At 49.3% G+C, this 16559-nt stretch overlaps 1 protein-coding gene across 6 annotated transcripts in view; it reads left to right on the top strand.

The window, feature by feature from the left end:
* LOC111861471 (potassium voltage-gated channel unc-103) overlaps positions 1 to 16559 on the top strand; it is a 164757-nt gene that overhangs the window by 45130 nt on the left and 103068 nt on the right. The window contains exons 1-2 of one of the 6 annotated variants that reach the window (XM_023846085.2): positions 4026 to 4071; positions 6898 to 7464. The exons of the other annotated variants lie outside the window; for them this stretch is intronic. Coding sequence (XP_023701853.1) covers positions 7117 to 7464 — 348 coding nt within the window. The 5' untranslated portion in view covers positions 4026 to 4071; positions 6898 to 7116. Of the gene's footprint in view, positions 1 to 4025; positions 4072 to 6897; positions 7465 to 16559 lie in introns of those variants that run through there. 6 annotated transcript variants of the gene reach the window in all.

Raw genomic sequence — 16559 nt, 5'->3', positions numbered from 1 at the left:
TGGGGCTTGTTTCTGCAGCTGCATGCTCATGTCTTGTGCTTGGCTTCTAGCTTTAAATACGTGGTAGAGTCATTAAGTTCGTGGAATGTGGTTTCATCGTATCATATTACAAGGTATTCACATACACTTACGCAGATCCACATCGGTCCCCAAAATAGTTGCCGTTGGCCGCTATGCAAGTCTGCTAACGTTGATATAGCTGCCGAAAACATTGCTGAAACGGGCGTCTCTTGTGGCAATTACCACTCCCTCGGACGGCTGAAATCTACTACCACGTAGCTTTGCGTTCACGCGGTGAAAGAGAAAGAAATCGCACGGTGCGAGATCAGGTGAGTACGGAGGGCACGGCAAAACGGCGACCTGTTGTCTTGCTAGTTCCTCTTGGACAAGAACAGAGCCATGTGCAGTTCTTTTCAAGGGATTATTCGGTCTGCGCCTGAGATATATTGTTAGCAGTGTGCTCTTAGTGGGAGAATTGATGGCTGTTACGAGTTAGGCTGAATGAGATTCTACATATGGTATTGTCACGTGACTGAGTGGCTACAAACGGGTTTCGACTGGTAATCGGATTTATTGGACACTTACATTCGTTGATAGAAATAACTTCGACAGAATCACTGGGTTACACATTCGGGAGATCACTGTGTCTACAAAACACGTAAGTCTTTTCAGTCTTCACTAGCCATTGCTTGGTAGCGGCTTAAAAAAGCGGACGTTCCCGAACTGTCCCCGGCCTCAGCTCCCAGCTTCTCACTTCACAAAACTGCAACTCCCAACTGACTGAACAACTCAGACAAGACAGGCCGTTTACCGCTAATCACTTCGTCTTGGCACCAAGCCCCTAGAGGGCCCGACCAGAGATTTCTCTTTTCTTTTGAAACTATACCCCTGCGGTTATTGTTCTTATGTGACATCTTGGGTTTGTGTCTTAGAAAATCTTCTTGTGCACTATATACAAGTCCTCTGTCAGTCCAGGGTTTGGAAAACTGATGTCTGTCTTACTTATCTAATGCTACAACGGCAGCTTAGTCATTTGAACGGCCGTTAGCTTGACCACCACCAACTTTAAGCCTCTCGTATTTTCTAAGTCTGGGAGGCACGCGGTCGCGTAGTTGGTTGTGGCACTGTACTACAAGACGGAAGGTCGCTAGTTCGATTACTGATGACGTCACTTGATATTTCAATTGACCTAATCCCTCCAGCCGCATTATGGCCCTGGGGCCGACTCAGCCTCTAACTGAAATGCATACAAGGAATCTTCTTGGGTGTAAAGGGAGGCTGGCCCGTAAGGCTGACAACCTCACCGCCATCTGTGAGCCGATTGTCTAGATAATGTGGGAGACTCCACGTGTCAGACTTATAGGCCTCCACGGCCTGTTACAGGGGTAGCTTTATCTGTTACTTATATTTTCTGTCTGGCTTCGTCTTGCCCTATACCGCGAACATGTTCCTCCCCGTGAATATGTATGACTGCACACATACGGAAGGTTCAAAGCCGCGTGCAAGTCACGAACCGGTGTGCACCTTGGAAAATTTCCAGTGGTGCGGAGGTAGCTGTCTGCCACTAATTCGCAGGCGGGGCAAGCAGAAGTCGCTACTGATCTGGTCAGTGCCTTAGGGAGGGTTAGTTTAACGTTGGCGCTCAAACGCTCACTTCTGAATAGGGAGTGGGTTCTAATAAATGTTCTGAAGGCCGTCAGTCATTCATTTTATTCATGCATCAGTGGCTCTAGAGCCCTTTGTTGGGCCCTGGCCGCTTTTTCAGTTTCGTAATCCTATACACAGTCGGTAGGGTTCCTTGGACGGGGGATCAGCCCTTCGCAAGGCCACTACCTACACAGAACAGCACAAACCCTGCTGCACACGGGCATTACCTATGTCACTATAACTACAGCTATACATACTTGTATAAATACCTGAAACCACACTTTTTTGAAATACCAAATTTCGTTACATAGCCCCGGCCCGGACTGCACAGAAAACGTCTCTTCTATTATTGCGTGTTCTTGTTTCCGGGGAAACCGGGCGTTCACAGAGCTGTTGCCTAGCGACGGCTGTTGCACTTTGTCATCTTTACACAGCCCTTACTTGGCATATAACGTGGGATGGTAGAACGGTGTGACCACGCCAACTTAGGGACAGAGGATGCGATAATATGCCTGGTCAGGGCTGCCGCACGCCTCAGGTGCGGATGTGGATGAGGTTGCTGTAGAGGTAATGCTCTACACGTGTACTGGGAGGTGCTCGTTTCGAATCTCTGTCGCGACACCACATCGTGATTGAGGTTTACGAGGTCTTCTTCAGTCCCTCAAGGTAAATGCCAGTCAATCGATCACTGGCGTCTCACCATTCGACGTCATGCAGTCTGGATACTGGCAGTCTGAAAAAGAGCCCAAGACAGAAGGAGCCGAAACGTCGCCTGGAAACCCGTGCCCCATGCCACTCACATGAAGTTACGGGGACTGAACCCGAGCCTCTGTGGAGAGGAGCCAGCGACTGACAACCTCAGCTCCTCCACTGCCCTGATTATTAGTGAATGGAAAGGGATGTGTGAGGAGCGGACGTTCTCTAATGTCCACATTTACCTGGATGGACTGAGGAAAACCACGAAAGCCTCAGTGAGGACTGGCGGTCTATGTAGTTGATTTGCTAGGCGCCTGTCGTCGTGTTTCCGCAGCTGCGAAGCGCGTTGCGGCCACTCATATTGCGCCTGACATATCTGCAACACTGCAGTTACTTTCACGCCAGTGCTGCCCCCTGTGGAGCGTGGCGCAACTCGTCAAATCAATGCGCATACATTCCGAACGCTGTCGCACTGTAATGATCAGTGGGCGATTATGCATCCACTGCTGGTGCTTCCCACCATGTCGGCGCACAGGTTGCAGGGTTAAACGGATGAATCCTGAGGAAAGCATCGGACTCGTATCCACCGGTGTGAAGCTGATCGTAGCACGCACTAAAGCACAGTCCCGCGAACGTGACACATTTTTCGTGCTTTATGTTGCCCTTCTGTGTCACTCGGACGAAACGTCGCACACAACGAACAGTCACAGTCCACCGACCCAACCCCGGGCAATGCAGTCTGCAGACCACAGTCACCCCCCAGTGGAGGGTGAATGACCTGTAGTAGTCGGACCCGTCCTCTCGTCAAAGAGGAGGCGCCATTTCAGTACACGCAAAAGTCTGGAAAGAATAAAATATGATCATAAGTGTTGAAACAAAGCACGACTTTGCTGGTGAGGACTGGACTGGCTCAACCAGCAGAAATTGCGGAAGCTTACAGTTGCTTTGCTCGTTAAGGTACGACCTACCTCTTATGTAACCGGGAATAAGGTGGCACACGTTGTCTCTTTTCCTCAGTTCTAGCGGCCGAAATTCTGTATGCATTGTACCCATTCGTGCTACATGTTCCTCCCGTTTCAGATAATACCACTATTGGAATGGCTTCTGTATGTAGTGATAATAGTACTCTCTCGCGAATTGTGGGGGGAGGTCCTCCGGATTAAGCAATAATCCAAATTAGTGAAGCAAAAGGCAGCCGTAGAAGAAAAAATGGGACACAAATAAATGGAAAATTTAATGATATACGTAGTATAAGTAGTGCTGATGAAAATAAATAAAGAATCCACTGTAGAGCTTTTATTTTAAAACTACAAAAAGACAGTACATTCATTCATCGATACCGGAGTCAGATGCACTTGTTTCTGAACGTAATAATGCAAGTTTGAAGAAACTGTGAAGTTTTGTCTGAACAGACAAGTGACTCATTCGCCTTCCTAAATTCCACGCGTCTTTTAAAGTATGTACTCAACTGTGAACAGCGTTTTTCATACTTTGATGAGGATTATTCGGCATCCGGATTAACTGTAGCCGGATCATCGAGAGTTCACTGAAATTGCCTTTTATGAAAATCGATTGCTTGGAGGATAAATGTTTTTGGCACGGCACGTACGTAAGAATGGATCGGAGTTGCAGTTTCGCCCACTCGCGGCAGCACAGCGCGCTCGGCCAGTTTGCTGCAGTCTCTTGGCCATACCTGCAGTGGCGCTTGTTGGGAGCGAGTGTTGTGCGGTAGATGTCACGTGACTGGTGTTTTTGTGTGTGTGTGTGTGTGCTGCTTTCAGGTTGTGAAACACGGTCGCAACATTGCCGAATTATCCTGTCCCCAAGTTTCTGAGTTTCGTTGCTATGGCACAGTGATGTGTCCAACAATTACTGAGGACACTGGCGTTGCCATAGCAGTAACTGCGTGTGGCTGTTGGTTTGAAGTTTGTGGAGCAGTTTGTGGGCAACGGTTTTTTACCATTACTGCTATTTTTACCTCTTTTCAACAAGGATATAACGCCATCTCAGGTATCTTTGAATAAGGCAACTATTCTCTGTAATGCCTTCGGCTGTATCTAGTATCGCAGTCCCACTCCACGTTAAGTATGTGATTCTGTCTGTCAGATCAGATTAAAAGACGAAGAATGCGTCGCCCGTGCCGAGAGTCGATCCCTGTACGTCCAAGAAGAGGCGGGGCGCATAATGAAACCTGTCTTCAATTCAGCGTTTCAAGCTTGCGTCTCGTGATGTGAGGTGCGCCATCTTGTTGCGTTCCAATTTGGAGCCGTCACTCATCCAGGAAATGTCACGTGTTGCCAGCTCACACCGTCCTCAGATGTGACGTCTAGTTCGACAGATAGGTATCAACATTTCGTCTGCCAAATCTCATGCTACCGCCGTGCGATGCGGCAACTTCTTCAGCACGAGGGCGTTGCGTTTGCTCGAATCATGACTGCGCAGGGGCAGCAGCGAGAGAGATGATTGAACGTTGCTTTTTGTTGATGTGCTGAGACGTTGTGTTGGTAAGACTGAGCTGAAGGCGGAAGGATAATTCCCTCGCAATTTCTGCTCAGCATTTTGCAAGGAATTCTGTATGAGAACGCAGTAGGAATGGGAAGAACATTTTAACGTTCTGTAAGCTACCGGAACATGACCCAAGGACTGTGAAGCAAGCTGGCGATGTGGTAGGTACCGTGTCAAATTTCGAAGCTTGCGTCGGAAGTGAAGATTTTATACTTAACAGACTGTTTGTTCTAAGAACCACAGAGCTTGAGTACACACGGCGCATGCGTGCTAGGCTGTCTGCTCCAGCAATGATCTGAGTAGCTGATTTTTTTGTTCGCGGAATTCCAAATTTCTTTTGCCGGTTTTAGACGAAGAAACTAGGGACTGTGACGATTTTCCTAGCAACCAGATGTAACCTTCGGAGTTTCACGGAGCGGCCAGTGCGTGTCTAAAATAACACGTATTTGGTTGTTCAGCGCCCACGCAGTTGGGCCGTAAACCTGCCCTGGTTCATGTTGGCAGGCCTTGCAGTTGTCACCATTCAGAAGATGTTCGCTGAACAGGACAAGGTCTATCAATGTCGGTTCCATTTACAGATGTCGACACTTCTCTGATTCTCGTTTCTAAACAATTGGGACGTATTTTTATATGCTTGTTCCTGTCGTCTGAACGGGAAACTCGTAGTCTCAAGGAGGGCCTGACGTAAACAGTGTCAGAACGCTTGCGCATTTGTGGCGGCACTTTGGATTGCTTAACGCAATGCGCTAGATACATGTGTTCCTCAAGGGAAGTAATAATAATAATGATAAAAATGTCGCCTCATGAAGCGACTATAGACGGTGTGGATTGGTAATCGGATTTACCCTCGTAACTACAAATAACAAGTCTTACTAAATTACACACTCAAAATATTGCTGTGATTAAAGCACACTAAACTCTTCTCAGTCTTCACTAGCCATTGCTTGGTAGCGGTTTACAATGGCGGACGTTCCTCTTCATCTAGGTCCCCTGAACTGTCTCTGGCCTCAGCTGCCAGCTTCTCTCCACTGATAACTAAAACTCAAAATTTGAAAGTCACATTGCGACTGACAGTCAGTCAGTCAGTCAGTCAGTCACTCAGTCAGTCAGTCAGTAGGTCTTGGTGTCAAGCCCTATCTGGGGCTCATGACCAGATATATATTACTGTTTGACAGTTACGGTCTTGTTTTTGTGAGGCGTCCTCTCTGACGAGAGGACGGGTCTATCTTTTGTATATGTTTCTGACCCTTGCCAGTACAGTCTTTCTCGGGCCCGAGTCCCCTAGGACTCACGGCCATATTTTACTGTCTTACATCTGAGGCTTCCCTCTTCGTCGCCCCCTACGACTCGCAGAGTCACGGTGGAGGTATTAAGTACAACTGAACTACAGTCTTTGTTATATGTATAGCCTCGACACGGACCGCCCAGAAAACGTCTTCCAGTAATGCGTGTTCTCTCGTTACCCGGGAAACAACGTCTTCAGAGCTGTTTTCTAGCAGCGGGTGTTGTATTGGCGCCTCTTTACTTTGCAGTGGGTCTGCATGCCACACTATGTCTCTAGTCAACTGCACGCACAATCTGCAAACCTGTTTTCTTGAACCTCAGTACATGATTTTGCATTTCCACGAATTTTTGTGTGCGGGGAGTAATTTATTAAATGTTGGCAAGATTGCGCATCTACGAACAGCAAACCACTCCGTGTCTGTCAGTCACGTGAGAGTGCACAGATCTGCCCAAGAATGGCAGCCAGTCACATGTGTGCAGCATCCTTCCAGGATGCGGCCTGCAGAGGGATAGGTTAAGCTTCAGTAACCACTCAAAGGCGCCACACAATTGTTCATGCAATTTTGTATGTTGTCGTTTTAGACAACGACCACCAAATTGTTATCACCTTCATTAGCGCACACTGGGTTGCTATGGCAACGTCCGTGTTTTTCTGAACTGCAGGGAAAATCGTGGGCCCTTCGGCAATGTTGCGACTTTCCTTTGTGTAAGTGAAACTAAATCGAGCTCTTTCTCTTTACAAAACCAAAAAACACAACAATGCAGTCGGTGTGTCCAGCACAGAGCTCTCCATGTGTTCAGCCTGTCAATTATAAGCAACAATTCGTCCGATGTTTTCTTATCTGCTAGGACGCACAATGCGGCGGGCCGCTGTCGCACTGCTCACGTGAGCGTGATGAGAAATGCGAAGCCCGCCGCGACCCGCGCGCCCTAAAGTGCAGCCCCTCCAGCAATGTGACGGTGCCCCATCTACCCGGAGATTTAATGTCATTTAAGCTTCGCCCGGAACCGGGTCCAGGAGAAAGCCCCACCGGAGGTGGTGCAGGCGCAAGCAAGCCCACAACAGCAACAACGGCACCACACTCTCAGCTGACGGGGGCGGGCGAGTGTAGCCCGCCTCCAGGCGCTACCACCCCGCGCTACATCGACGATAAGGACATACGCGTGCTGAACAACCTCCTGGACGATCTGAAGAAGCTGGATACTTACCGCGGCGAAGAGCGGTTGGAACTCGAGACGACGAGTCGGAGGGAGTCTGCCGGGGGAGTGGACCTGCTCGAGTCCGGAGACGGTGACGTCCTGTTGGAGGCCAAGGGCGGGCGCTCCGAGCAGGTAACGTCCAGTGCGTTTTATAAGGTCATTATTGGCATGGCTATAACATGATATTGCCAAGTGTAGAGTGACTGTAGACAGGGGTTGGATTGCAGACTCGATTTATTGCACACTTTGGCATACGCCTGACTTGTTACACACACACACTAGTGTCTTCACTGCCATTGCTCGGTAGCGGCTTCCAACGATGGATGTTTTTCCCGAACTGTCCCCCGTCTCAGCTACCAGCTTATGACGGAACCCCAGCGGCTCTCTAACTGCTAATCAAAGTCAAAAGTCAGTGTTAAAGCTATGTTACGACCTACGGTCAGTCGGCTAGTTTGGCCTGGTGCCAAGCCCCATCTGAGGCCCAAGACCAGATTTTGCGGTTTTGTTGGTGTGGGACGCCCTCTGACGAGAGGACGGGTCCGTGATTTGTCGCGGTCATAGTCAGCGGTACATGTCATCTGTATGCAGCTATTTCGCTTCACGAGTTTTAATACAATTCTTGTGATGGCCATTATTCTGTTTCGTTCTGACTCGGCCCCCCTGAGCTGAACTGCCGTTGCGAGTGCTGTGAACATGCGCTCAGAGACAAACTGACTTGGTGCTTCAGGGGAGGGGGTGCAGGCCTCTGCCAGTGAGGGCGCTCTCTCCCTCTGCATGCCTGCAGCCTCGACACCAGCTTACAGTTGCAGCATGTCAGTGTCTACATACAGCGGGGATGTAGCTTTTGTCTGTATACCGAGAGGTGTCATGTGGCATTGCTTACTTCCCCTCCAATCCACTGTGCAGACTGAACTTCTGCCGTGTGTCTATGCTTTATGGGCAAGAATCTGTTTGCGACAGGTGGCGCTCTGTGGTATTGATCGGTACTAGGGAGAGACGTGGGCAAGAGAGCAGAGGTGAAGACAAGTGATAAAGAAAGGGGTGGGGTTAAGGAGGAAGGAACGTGATGCGCAGAAACAGCGATGAGGGGTCGGAAAGTCAAGTCAAGTCGAGCACATTGCGGCTGCGCGTGATGGTGGTTATGGGCCGGGCCTTTATTTACGAAGCTGTCGGTATGTAGACATGGTTGCGTGAGTGATGTAGTTATATTTTGCCTGTGGTTCTGTATGGGTGTGGAACTTGGTCTCTCACATTAAGGGAGGAACATAGACTGAGGGTGTTTGAGAACAGGGTGCTGAGGATAATATCTGGACCGAAGAGAGATGAAGTGACAGGAGGTTGGAGAGAACTACGTAATGAGGAGCTTCATAACTTGTACTCTTCTCCAAGTATAATTAGAATGATAAAGTCAAGGGGATTGAGGTGGGCAGGGCATGTAGCACGAATGGGGGAAGAGGAATGCATATAGGATATTGGTGGAAAACCAGAAGGAAAGAGACCACTGGGAAGACGAAGGCGTAGGTGGGTGGACAATGTTAAAATGTATCTTAGAGAGATAGGATGGGATGGTATGGACTGGATTGATCTGGCTCAGATTAGGGACCAGTGGAGGGCTCTTGTGAACACGGTAATGAACCTTCGGGTTCCATAAAATGCTGGGAAATTCTTGAGTAGCTGCCGAATTGGCGGCTCCTCAAGAAGGGCTTAGCTCCATGAGTAAGTAAGTAAGTCAGCAGTACAAATCATTTATATGGATCATAGTCTGGCAATTGCAATGTGTGCATAGTATTTAGTTTTACATGTACAATGCATGGTACCTTAAGTAGCTCACGCTACAACGGCAGCCTAGTCACTTGAATGGTCGTATGCTTGACCGCCTCCAATTTTAAGCCTCTTGTACTTTCTGTGTCTGGCTTCGTCTTGCCCTATACCGCGAACATGTTCCTCCCCGTGAATATGTATGACTGCACACATACGGAAGGTTCAAAGCCGCGTGCAAGTCACGAACCGGTGTGCACCTTGGAAAATTTCCAGTGGTGCGGAGGTAGCTGTCTGCCACTAATTCGCAGGCGGGGCAAGCAGAAGTCGCTACTGATCTGGTCAGTGCCTTAGGGAGGGTTAGTTTAACGTTGGCGCTCAAACGCTCACTTCTGAATAGGGAGTGGATTCTAATAAATGTTCTTACTAGTCCTCGTTATATAACCCCGGCGCGGACCGCACAGGAAACCTGTTATTATTACACAGCTGTTAGTCGGCAGTGGGACTGCATTGAAAGCCCAGACTCATATGCGTGCCACTTAAATGCTTTGATGTCGTGTCTGGCTGAAAGGGAGCGTCGAGTTAACAGGAGCGTGCCGTGCTCCGCTGTCGAGATATCGATACAAGTGACTGCGGCAATTACTTGGGGCATATCCTCGCTATTAATTATGATGCCGCTTTCAGCGCACCCAAGTGGCAAGCACTTGAGCTCATAATAAAGACACCAGTCGGATAAACATATCCGTGCAACAAGGGCACACGTTGGGCTGATGGCCCGCAACTTCTGCACAGGGCTGTTACGCGGAATTATGAGTGCCAAACGCAACATCGAAATGTGTGATCTGCTCTGCAGAAAACATTTCACTGTTATTTACACAGACTTTACGTAGCACCTTGTTTGTATATAATTCTGTCTGGTCGCTAGTTACAATTCTAGAGTCGATTATTTATTTATATACGTAATTACATGAGTATATAATAATTATTTTAATTAATTATATTATTGTTAGAATTAGAACTGAAAGTGGCTGAGCTTGGCAGGGAATGTAGCACGCATGGGAGAGAAGTGCGAACAGGTTTATGGAGATGTAAATATGGATTGGAGGATCGTATTACAATGGATCTGAGAGAAATGTAATTGGGTGATAAGAATTGGCTTGCTAGGGACCAGTGACCACGGTGACGAAGCTTCGAGTATCTGAGGGACCGGCAGCTCCTGACATTGCCTGCAGGCATTCCTTACATTTGTCGATGTGTCTGGACAAGCTTGCAGCAGTCCCATAGTCATGAGTTCGTGTCTCTTGTCATGGAGATCGTCGCAATTCTGAGCTGATTAGATAGCGATAGCGCGTCGGGAGGTACCGGGTTCGAATTTCGGCCAAGTAATCAGCTGTGTTCGTGATATTTCACCCTTCCTCAGGCAGGCGTCAAGTATAGGCCACATCGCCTCCTTCTGAATCCTTACCCACTGAACGTTCCACGTCATTCTTTCGGGCTGTTGTACAGCGTCCACTAGTCGGACGATAAATGAACGATGAATTGGGAAGGATTTGATAGGAAGCGGTCTTGGCCTGATGGAAATAATACCCCTTGATTTGCCTGGACGGGCTGAGGAAGACCACGGAGAACCTTCTGCTCCATATCCTCCGCGGCTGGAAGTGGTATAGGCCTATGTTACGTAGAGCGCCCACCAGCAGCGTGCTGGTCCGTCTCGGCGTGCCGTGGCGGTTGTGAGACAAGTCTGTATGCCACTCGGGGGCGAGACCACAGTTTGAAGAGTTTTATCACCGGGGGGAGCCGGGATAGCTCTGTATAGCTGCGGGCTCGACGGCCCGGGCTCGATTCCCGGCAGTGCAGGATTTCTCTCTCCCCAGCGTACAGACCGACTCCGGGGCTCTCCCAGCCTCCTATCCAATGGGTACAGCGGCAGAGGCTTGAAGCTGGTCACACCTCCATCCAGTGCCGAGGTCAAAAAAGTTGGAGCTATACCTCCACTCCCCCATATGTCTTCATGGAATAGTGTGCTTAACTGATCAAACAGTGGAACAACTTTACCTTTTAAAGGAGCCGGGGTAGCACAGTCGGTAAAGCGACTGGCTACAGCTGGAAGACAGAAGGGGTCGGGGTTGGAGTCCCGGTAGCGTAAAGAATTTTCTCCCCGACATCCTGACCGGTTCTGGGACCCACCAAGCCTCTTATTCAGTGCGTATCGAGGGCTCTTTCCCCGGAGTAAAGCGGCCGAGGCGTGAAACTGACCACTCATTTTCAACTAGGGCCGAGGTCAAGAAAACGTGGATTCGTACAGCCACTCCCCCGTACGCCTCCATAGCCTAGTGCACTTAGTCAAGCGCAAGGACAGATTCACCTTTTTACCTATCCTCTGGGATGTAAAGCCGTGCCAGACTGCTTGCAACCTGCTTTCACCTGAAGATGGAGACGACACGTCCTTCCGAAATGTCTGTTGACTTTCGACTGACACACGACGTTGCATCCTAGAAGATAGAATTCTTCATAAGGATCGCTGCGAGACAAAACGTCGGGTGCATGAGAGCTCTGACATTGATCATCAGAAACAAGGTAACTCGCCCGTGGTGCGAATGTCCGCGTGGTGGCAGCACCTGTCGGCGTGCCCTCTAGCGTGTCCCAATTCCTCGCTGAAAATAGCCCCCCGGCCAGTGCCCCCCGGAGCGCGCTCTCACATGCATTGTGGGACATTCTTGTGTGAAGGCAAGCCACAGGGAGCCAGAAGAGACGAGCTCGCTTTCCTCTGGGATGTAATGCCGTGCAGTTTGGGAGTCAGATAGCCCCACTTATATTTGGGAACTAATGGACTTATTGCGGCTTCCTCAGTCCATCCAGGCAAATGTTGGCCACGACCGCTTCCTTTCAGGTCCTTTCCAATTAATTGTCAATCATCCTACCACTCGGCTATGTAGTCTGTCGTACAGCGAACCACAAACTGACGTTTCAGAGGTACAGCTGTTCCCATTGCGGGGTAGGCCCTCGTACCCTGAAGACATTGGCACATATCTGCCACACTAGATGGCGATACAGGCCGTAGGCAGGCTCTGAAATTGGCTTCGACCACTTCCTGACTTCATAGATTCTTTACTTATGATTTATCTTAATGTTATCCTCCTAGTTCCTGACTTTCAGCCTGTTACTGTCCTGTAGTTTTACACACCAAAATGGTGAATACCAAATTGTGTATACAGTATCCCATGCGAGTGCGGGAAGGTCTATATTGGGCAGACAGGCCGCTCCGTGGACACGAGGTTGAAGGAGCATCAGCGGCACATCCGTCTCGAACATCCGGACAAGTCGGCCGTAGCTGAACACAGCATCGAACTGGGACACCGCATTCAGCTTCAGAATACCTCCATCCTCGCCACCNTCCCCTACACAAAATCACGCTTGTCCCGGCTCCCTTCCCCCACCCCTCCCACACCACTGCTTTCACTTGTTTACTTGCAGTTCATCCCCTTCCCTCTCTGCTCAAACGGTATATCCTTTAGTCTGCTTTACCGTGTCTCACGGTGTTGTCGCTTGCAGATTTACTTATACTTTTTCTTCAACCCTGAAGATGGGGGCGATACGTTCCTCCGAAACGTCGGTTAACACCACATATACACGGTGCCAAATCCCAGAAGACTGCTTTCTTCATAGTCACCGCCGTGAAAGCCTCAAATCTTGCAAATTGTGTTTTGTTTCCCAGCCCAGCAGTGCGTTCCCTGCCATGTTGCACAGGTCTGGACGGGCACGGCCGTATGTAGGAGCCTTGATCTGCTGCTAGCGACGCCTCAGTCGGTTTGATTTGTATTCGTGATGTTACAGCTCTCTTCAAGGCTAGAAGCTAAAACTCTTACAGTAACAGGCCGTGGAGGCCCGTAGGAGTGTGAGACGTCGAGGCTCCCACATTTCCTAGAAAATCGGCTCACAGATGGCGGTGACGTTAGCCTTACGCGCCGGCCGCCCTTTACCCGCAGGAAGAGCCCTGGTACTCATTTCTGTTAGAGGCTGAGTCGACCCCAGGGCCATAGTGTGGCTGGAAGGATTAGGTAAATTGGAAAATCGAATTACCTAATCGGGAATGGAACCCGCGACATTCCGGCTTGTAATCAATTTTTTCGTGGATCAGTCTTCTTGAGGGGCACTGATCGCACACTGGGGCCACTGACCCGATGCATCGCCTTCAGTTCCCGGGGCGGACGTGAGCTGGTGCTCATGACGTATTAACAAGGCATTCCACTTGTCGCAATTCGAGTGGTCAGCCTTACTGCGCCTTACCTGTCCCTAGCAGCTGAGCACCGAAGTGATGTCTGCTAACGCAGTCCTCGAACTCTCCCTCCCGGGCTAATTACTGTGTTTGCTTGTGTTGCTTTCCTTGAGGCGATTTCTTAGCGGTGATGGCGTGTTGACATGTGTCGTTGCCAAAAGGCCGTCAAGGTTCTGGGACGTGTACTTCAGGACGCATGCACTGAACTGTCGCTAGTAAAACGCAGACGGAGATGTGGGTTGTATGAACATAACGCGTTCCCTTGTGTCGGCGTGCCCTTTGAGGCCCGCGTCTGCCAGGTCCTCCTGTCCTGCAGGAGTCGCACAGAAATGTAACTTACATTCAGCTCATCGTAGTTCTGGAACTTGGGGTGGAAATGTACACGCAAGTCATTATTGTGAGTTAAAGCGCCGAAGCGGATGTGGCTACACAGCAAAGCAGTGTTTCTACATTACGTAGTTCCGTTTAGTGGGCCGCAGAACTGTGAATGTGGAGCCGCCGTGAGTTTTCTGCGAAGTGCACACCGAATTTCTAAATATTTATATTTTAACTTCATGCTTCAGACTTTACGAACGTGCGACAGGAGATGATGGCCCCATAAACATACACTCTCTCTCTATCTCTCATGTGTTTCAGATGGTTAAACATTTTCTAATTATCGCATAGTCGACAGACTGTGATGCAGTTCCTTCATGCACTTATCTCACGGCGTCATGTCAGCTGCATTATATTGCGAAGCCCTCTGTGCGAAATGTAACCTTGGCAGTTGATAGTCATCATATAACAATCGAATTGATCTCTGGCAAGCACGAAATATTGCTTTTAAGTGGGCGCTTTGTGTGCTGTGAGCTTCTTTTGCTCTGAATGTCATCTTTCATGCAGAACTTCGTCAGTTGATAGAGCGTCCGAGGGAGCCTCTTGCTGTGCGCATGAAATCAATACGACCGAAGCGTCTCACTTGTTTTGGTAGCAATCGATCTCGGGAAGGAGGCCGCCTGAGAATGTCGACTGCTGGCTGTTGGGGAGACATACAAAGCATCCATCTGAACTGCTTTCCGCGTATGCACCCGCTATCAGTATATGAGGTAAAGCTGTCCCTGTAACAGGCTTTGGAGGCCCATAGGGTTGTGAGACGTCGAGGCTCCCACATTTTTTAGACAGTCGGTTCACAGATGGCGGTGAGGTCAACCTTGCGCGCCGGCGTCCTTTACTCCAAGGAAGATTCCTGGTACTCATTTCTGTTAGAGGCTGAGTTGACCCCAGGGCCATAGTGCGGCTGGAAGAATTAGGTGAGTTGAAAAATCTAATGACCTGATCGGGATCGAACCTGCGACCTCAAATGAGCAATGACTTGAAAGAGCGTGGAAGGAAGCGACCGTCACCGAAGTTACAAACGTGTTTGAGTAGGCAAGAACCAAATGTGTCCAGTGAGGTCTCCCATCGCCACTTGACAGTAGAACTGAAGATGACGCGCCCTCAGAGATGTTTTGGTTGCACAGCTACCCGGCATTTACTTGCGAGGACCGCGGATAAACACGGAGATTTTCAGTCGGAATGGCCAGTTTCCAGACCGAGATCTGAAGCGGGGACCTTCCGAAAGCGAAGCACGAGTTCTGCGTTCAGAGATCCTACAGGACGTTTTCCAGGTGGGCACGAGACGGCCACTAGACGCCGAGGCCCTCTCCACTTCGCCTACAAGGACGATGACATAGGCTAGACGCAAAGCAGATGCCCCTGCCTGTCGGGACATAGACGCCAGCAGGGGAGTGAGTCGAGGGAGAGGCACGTGCTCGCTGACGTCTGTATTCATACAAACAGTAAGGCATTTGTAGCTTGTGTCGAATGCCTACCTGGGCCTCGAATCGCGGCCTAGAATTATCTGGGCATACAGCACCGCATTCCTGACGACGAACTTGGGCTTATTTTCAGCATACCAAGTCGAGAAGACCGGGTACATGGTGGACGGTTTTGGGAGACAAGAAATACAAACAGAAATGTTAATTGGAAACCCTAAAGAAAAAAGCCACATCGAAAACTTGGTAGAAGATACGAGATTACTATTGTCACGAGTCTGCGTGACTCGACAGGATCTGCATTGGATAACACATGACTAGTGACTACACTTAACTATATAACTAGCGCTTATGATTTCCATACCTTACAGATGACTACAGCACACGTTAAGTCTTTTCAGCCTGCAGTCTTCACTAGTCGTTCCCTGGTAACGGCTTCTAACAGTGGGATTCTGCACCGATCAAGTCTTCTTTTCACAAGTCCCTTAAAACTGACTGCCTTCCTTACAACTGCCTGCATCCCAGGCTGCTGGCCATTTCATACCAACCTCCTAGCCATCCTTCACAGACTGACTTTACAACTGACTTCTGCTCAGTCAGAGTCAGAGTTACTTAACTACTGGCGAGTTTCCGCCTGTCAGTTCGTCTTGGCGACAAGCCCTTTGAGCCACAATAATAACTGTATAGGTGTTAGGAGCTAATCTGGCCGATCTCAGTCTGGTCTCTTGCTATCTGATACGACAGTAGCTATGTAAGCTCTGCAGTTGTAACAACATCGCTGCGTGACCTCCGTCCGAGTTAGCAATATAAGATATGCAGTTGTAACAACATCACTGCGTGACCTCCGTCTAAGTTAGCTATATAAGCTTGCAGTTGTAACAGCATCGCTGCGTGACCTCCGTCTAAGTTAGCTATGTAAGCTTGCAGTTGTAACAGCATCGCTGCGTGACCTCCGTATGAGTTAGCTATGTAAGCTGGCAGTTGTAACAGCATCGCTGCGTGACCTCCGTATGAGTTAGCTATGTAAGCTGGCAGTTGTAACAGCATCGCTGCGTGACCTCCGTATGAGTTAGCTATGTAAGCTGGCAGTTGTAACAGCATCGCTGCGTGACCTCCGTATGAGTTAGCTATGTAAGCTGGCAGTTGTAACAGCATCGCTGCGTGACCTCCGTATGAGTTAGCTATGTAAGCTGGCAGTTGTAACAGCATCGCTGCGTGACCTCCGTATGAGTTAGCTATGTAAGCTGGCAGTTGTAACAGCATCGCTGCGTGACCTCCGTATGAGTTAGCTATGTAAGCTGGCAGTTGTAACAGCATCGCTGCGTGACCTCCGTATGAGTTAGCTATGTAAGCTGGCAGTTGTAACAGCATCGCTGCGTGACCTCCGTATGAGTTAGCTA

Source organism: Cryptotermes secundus, unplaced genomic scaffold, assembly GCF_002891405.2.
Source record: "Cryptotermes secundus unplaced genomic scaffold, Csec_1.0 scaffold693, whole genome shotgun sequence".
NCBI lineage: Eukaryota > Metazoa > Arthropoda > Insecta > Blattodea > Kalotermitidae > Cryptotermes > Cryptotermes secundus.
Note: the sequence above shows the minus strand (reverse complement) of the source record. Positions and strands in the feature narration are given on the sequence as shown.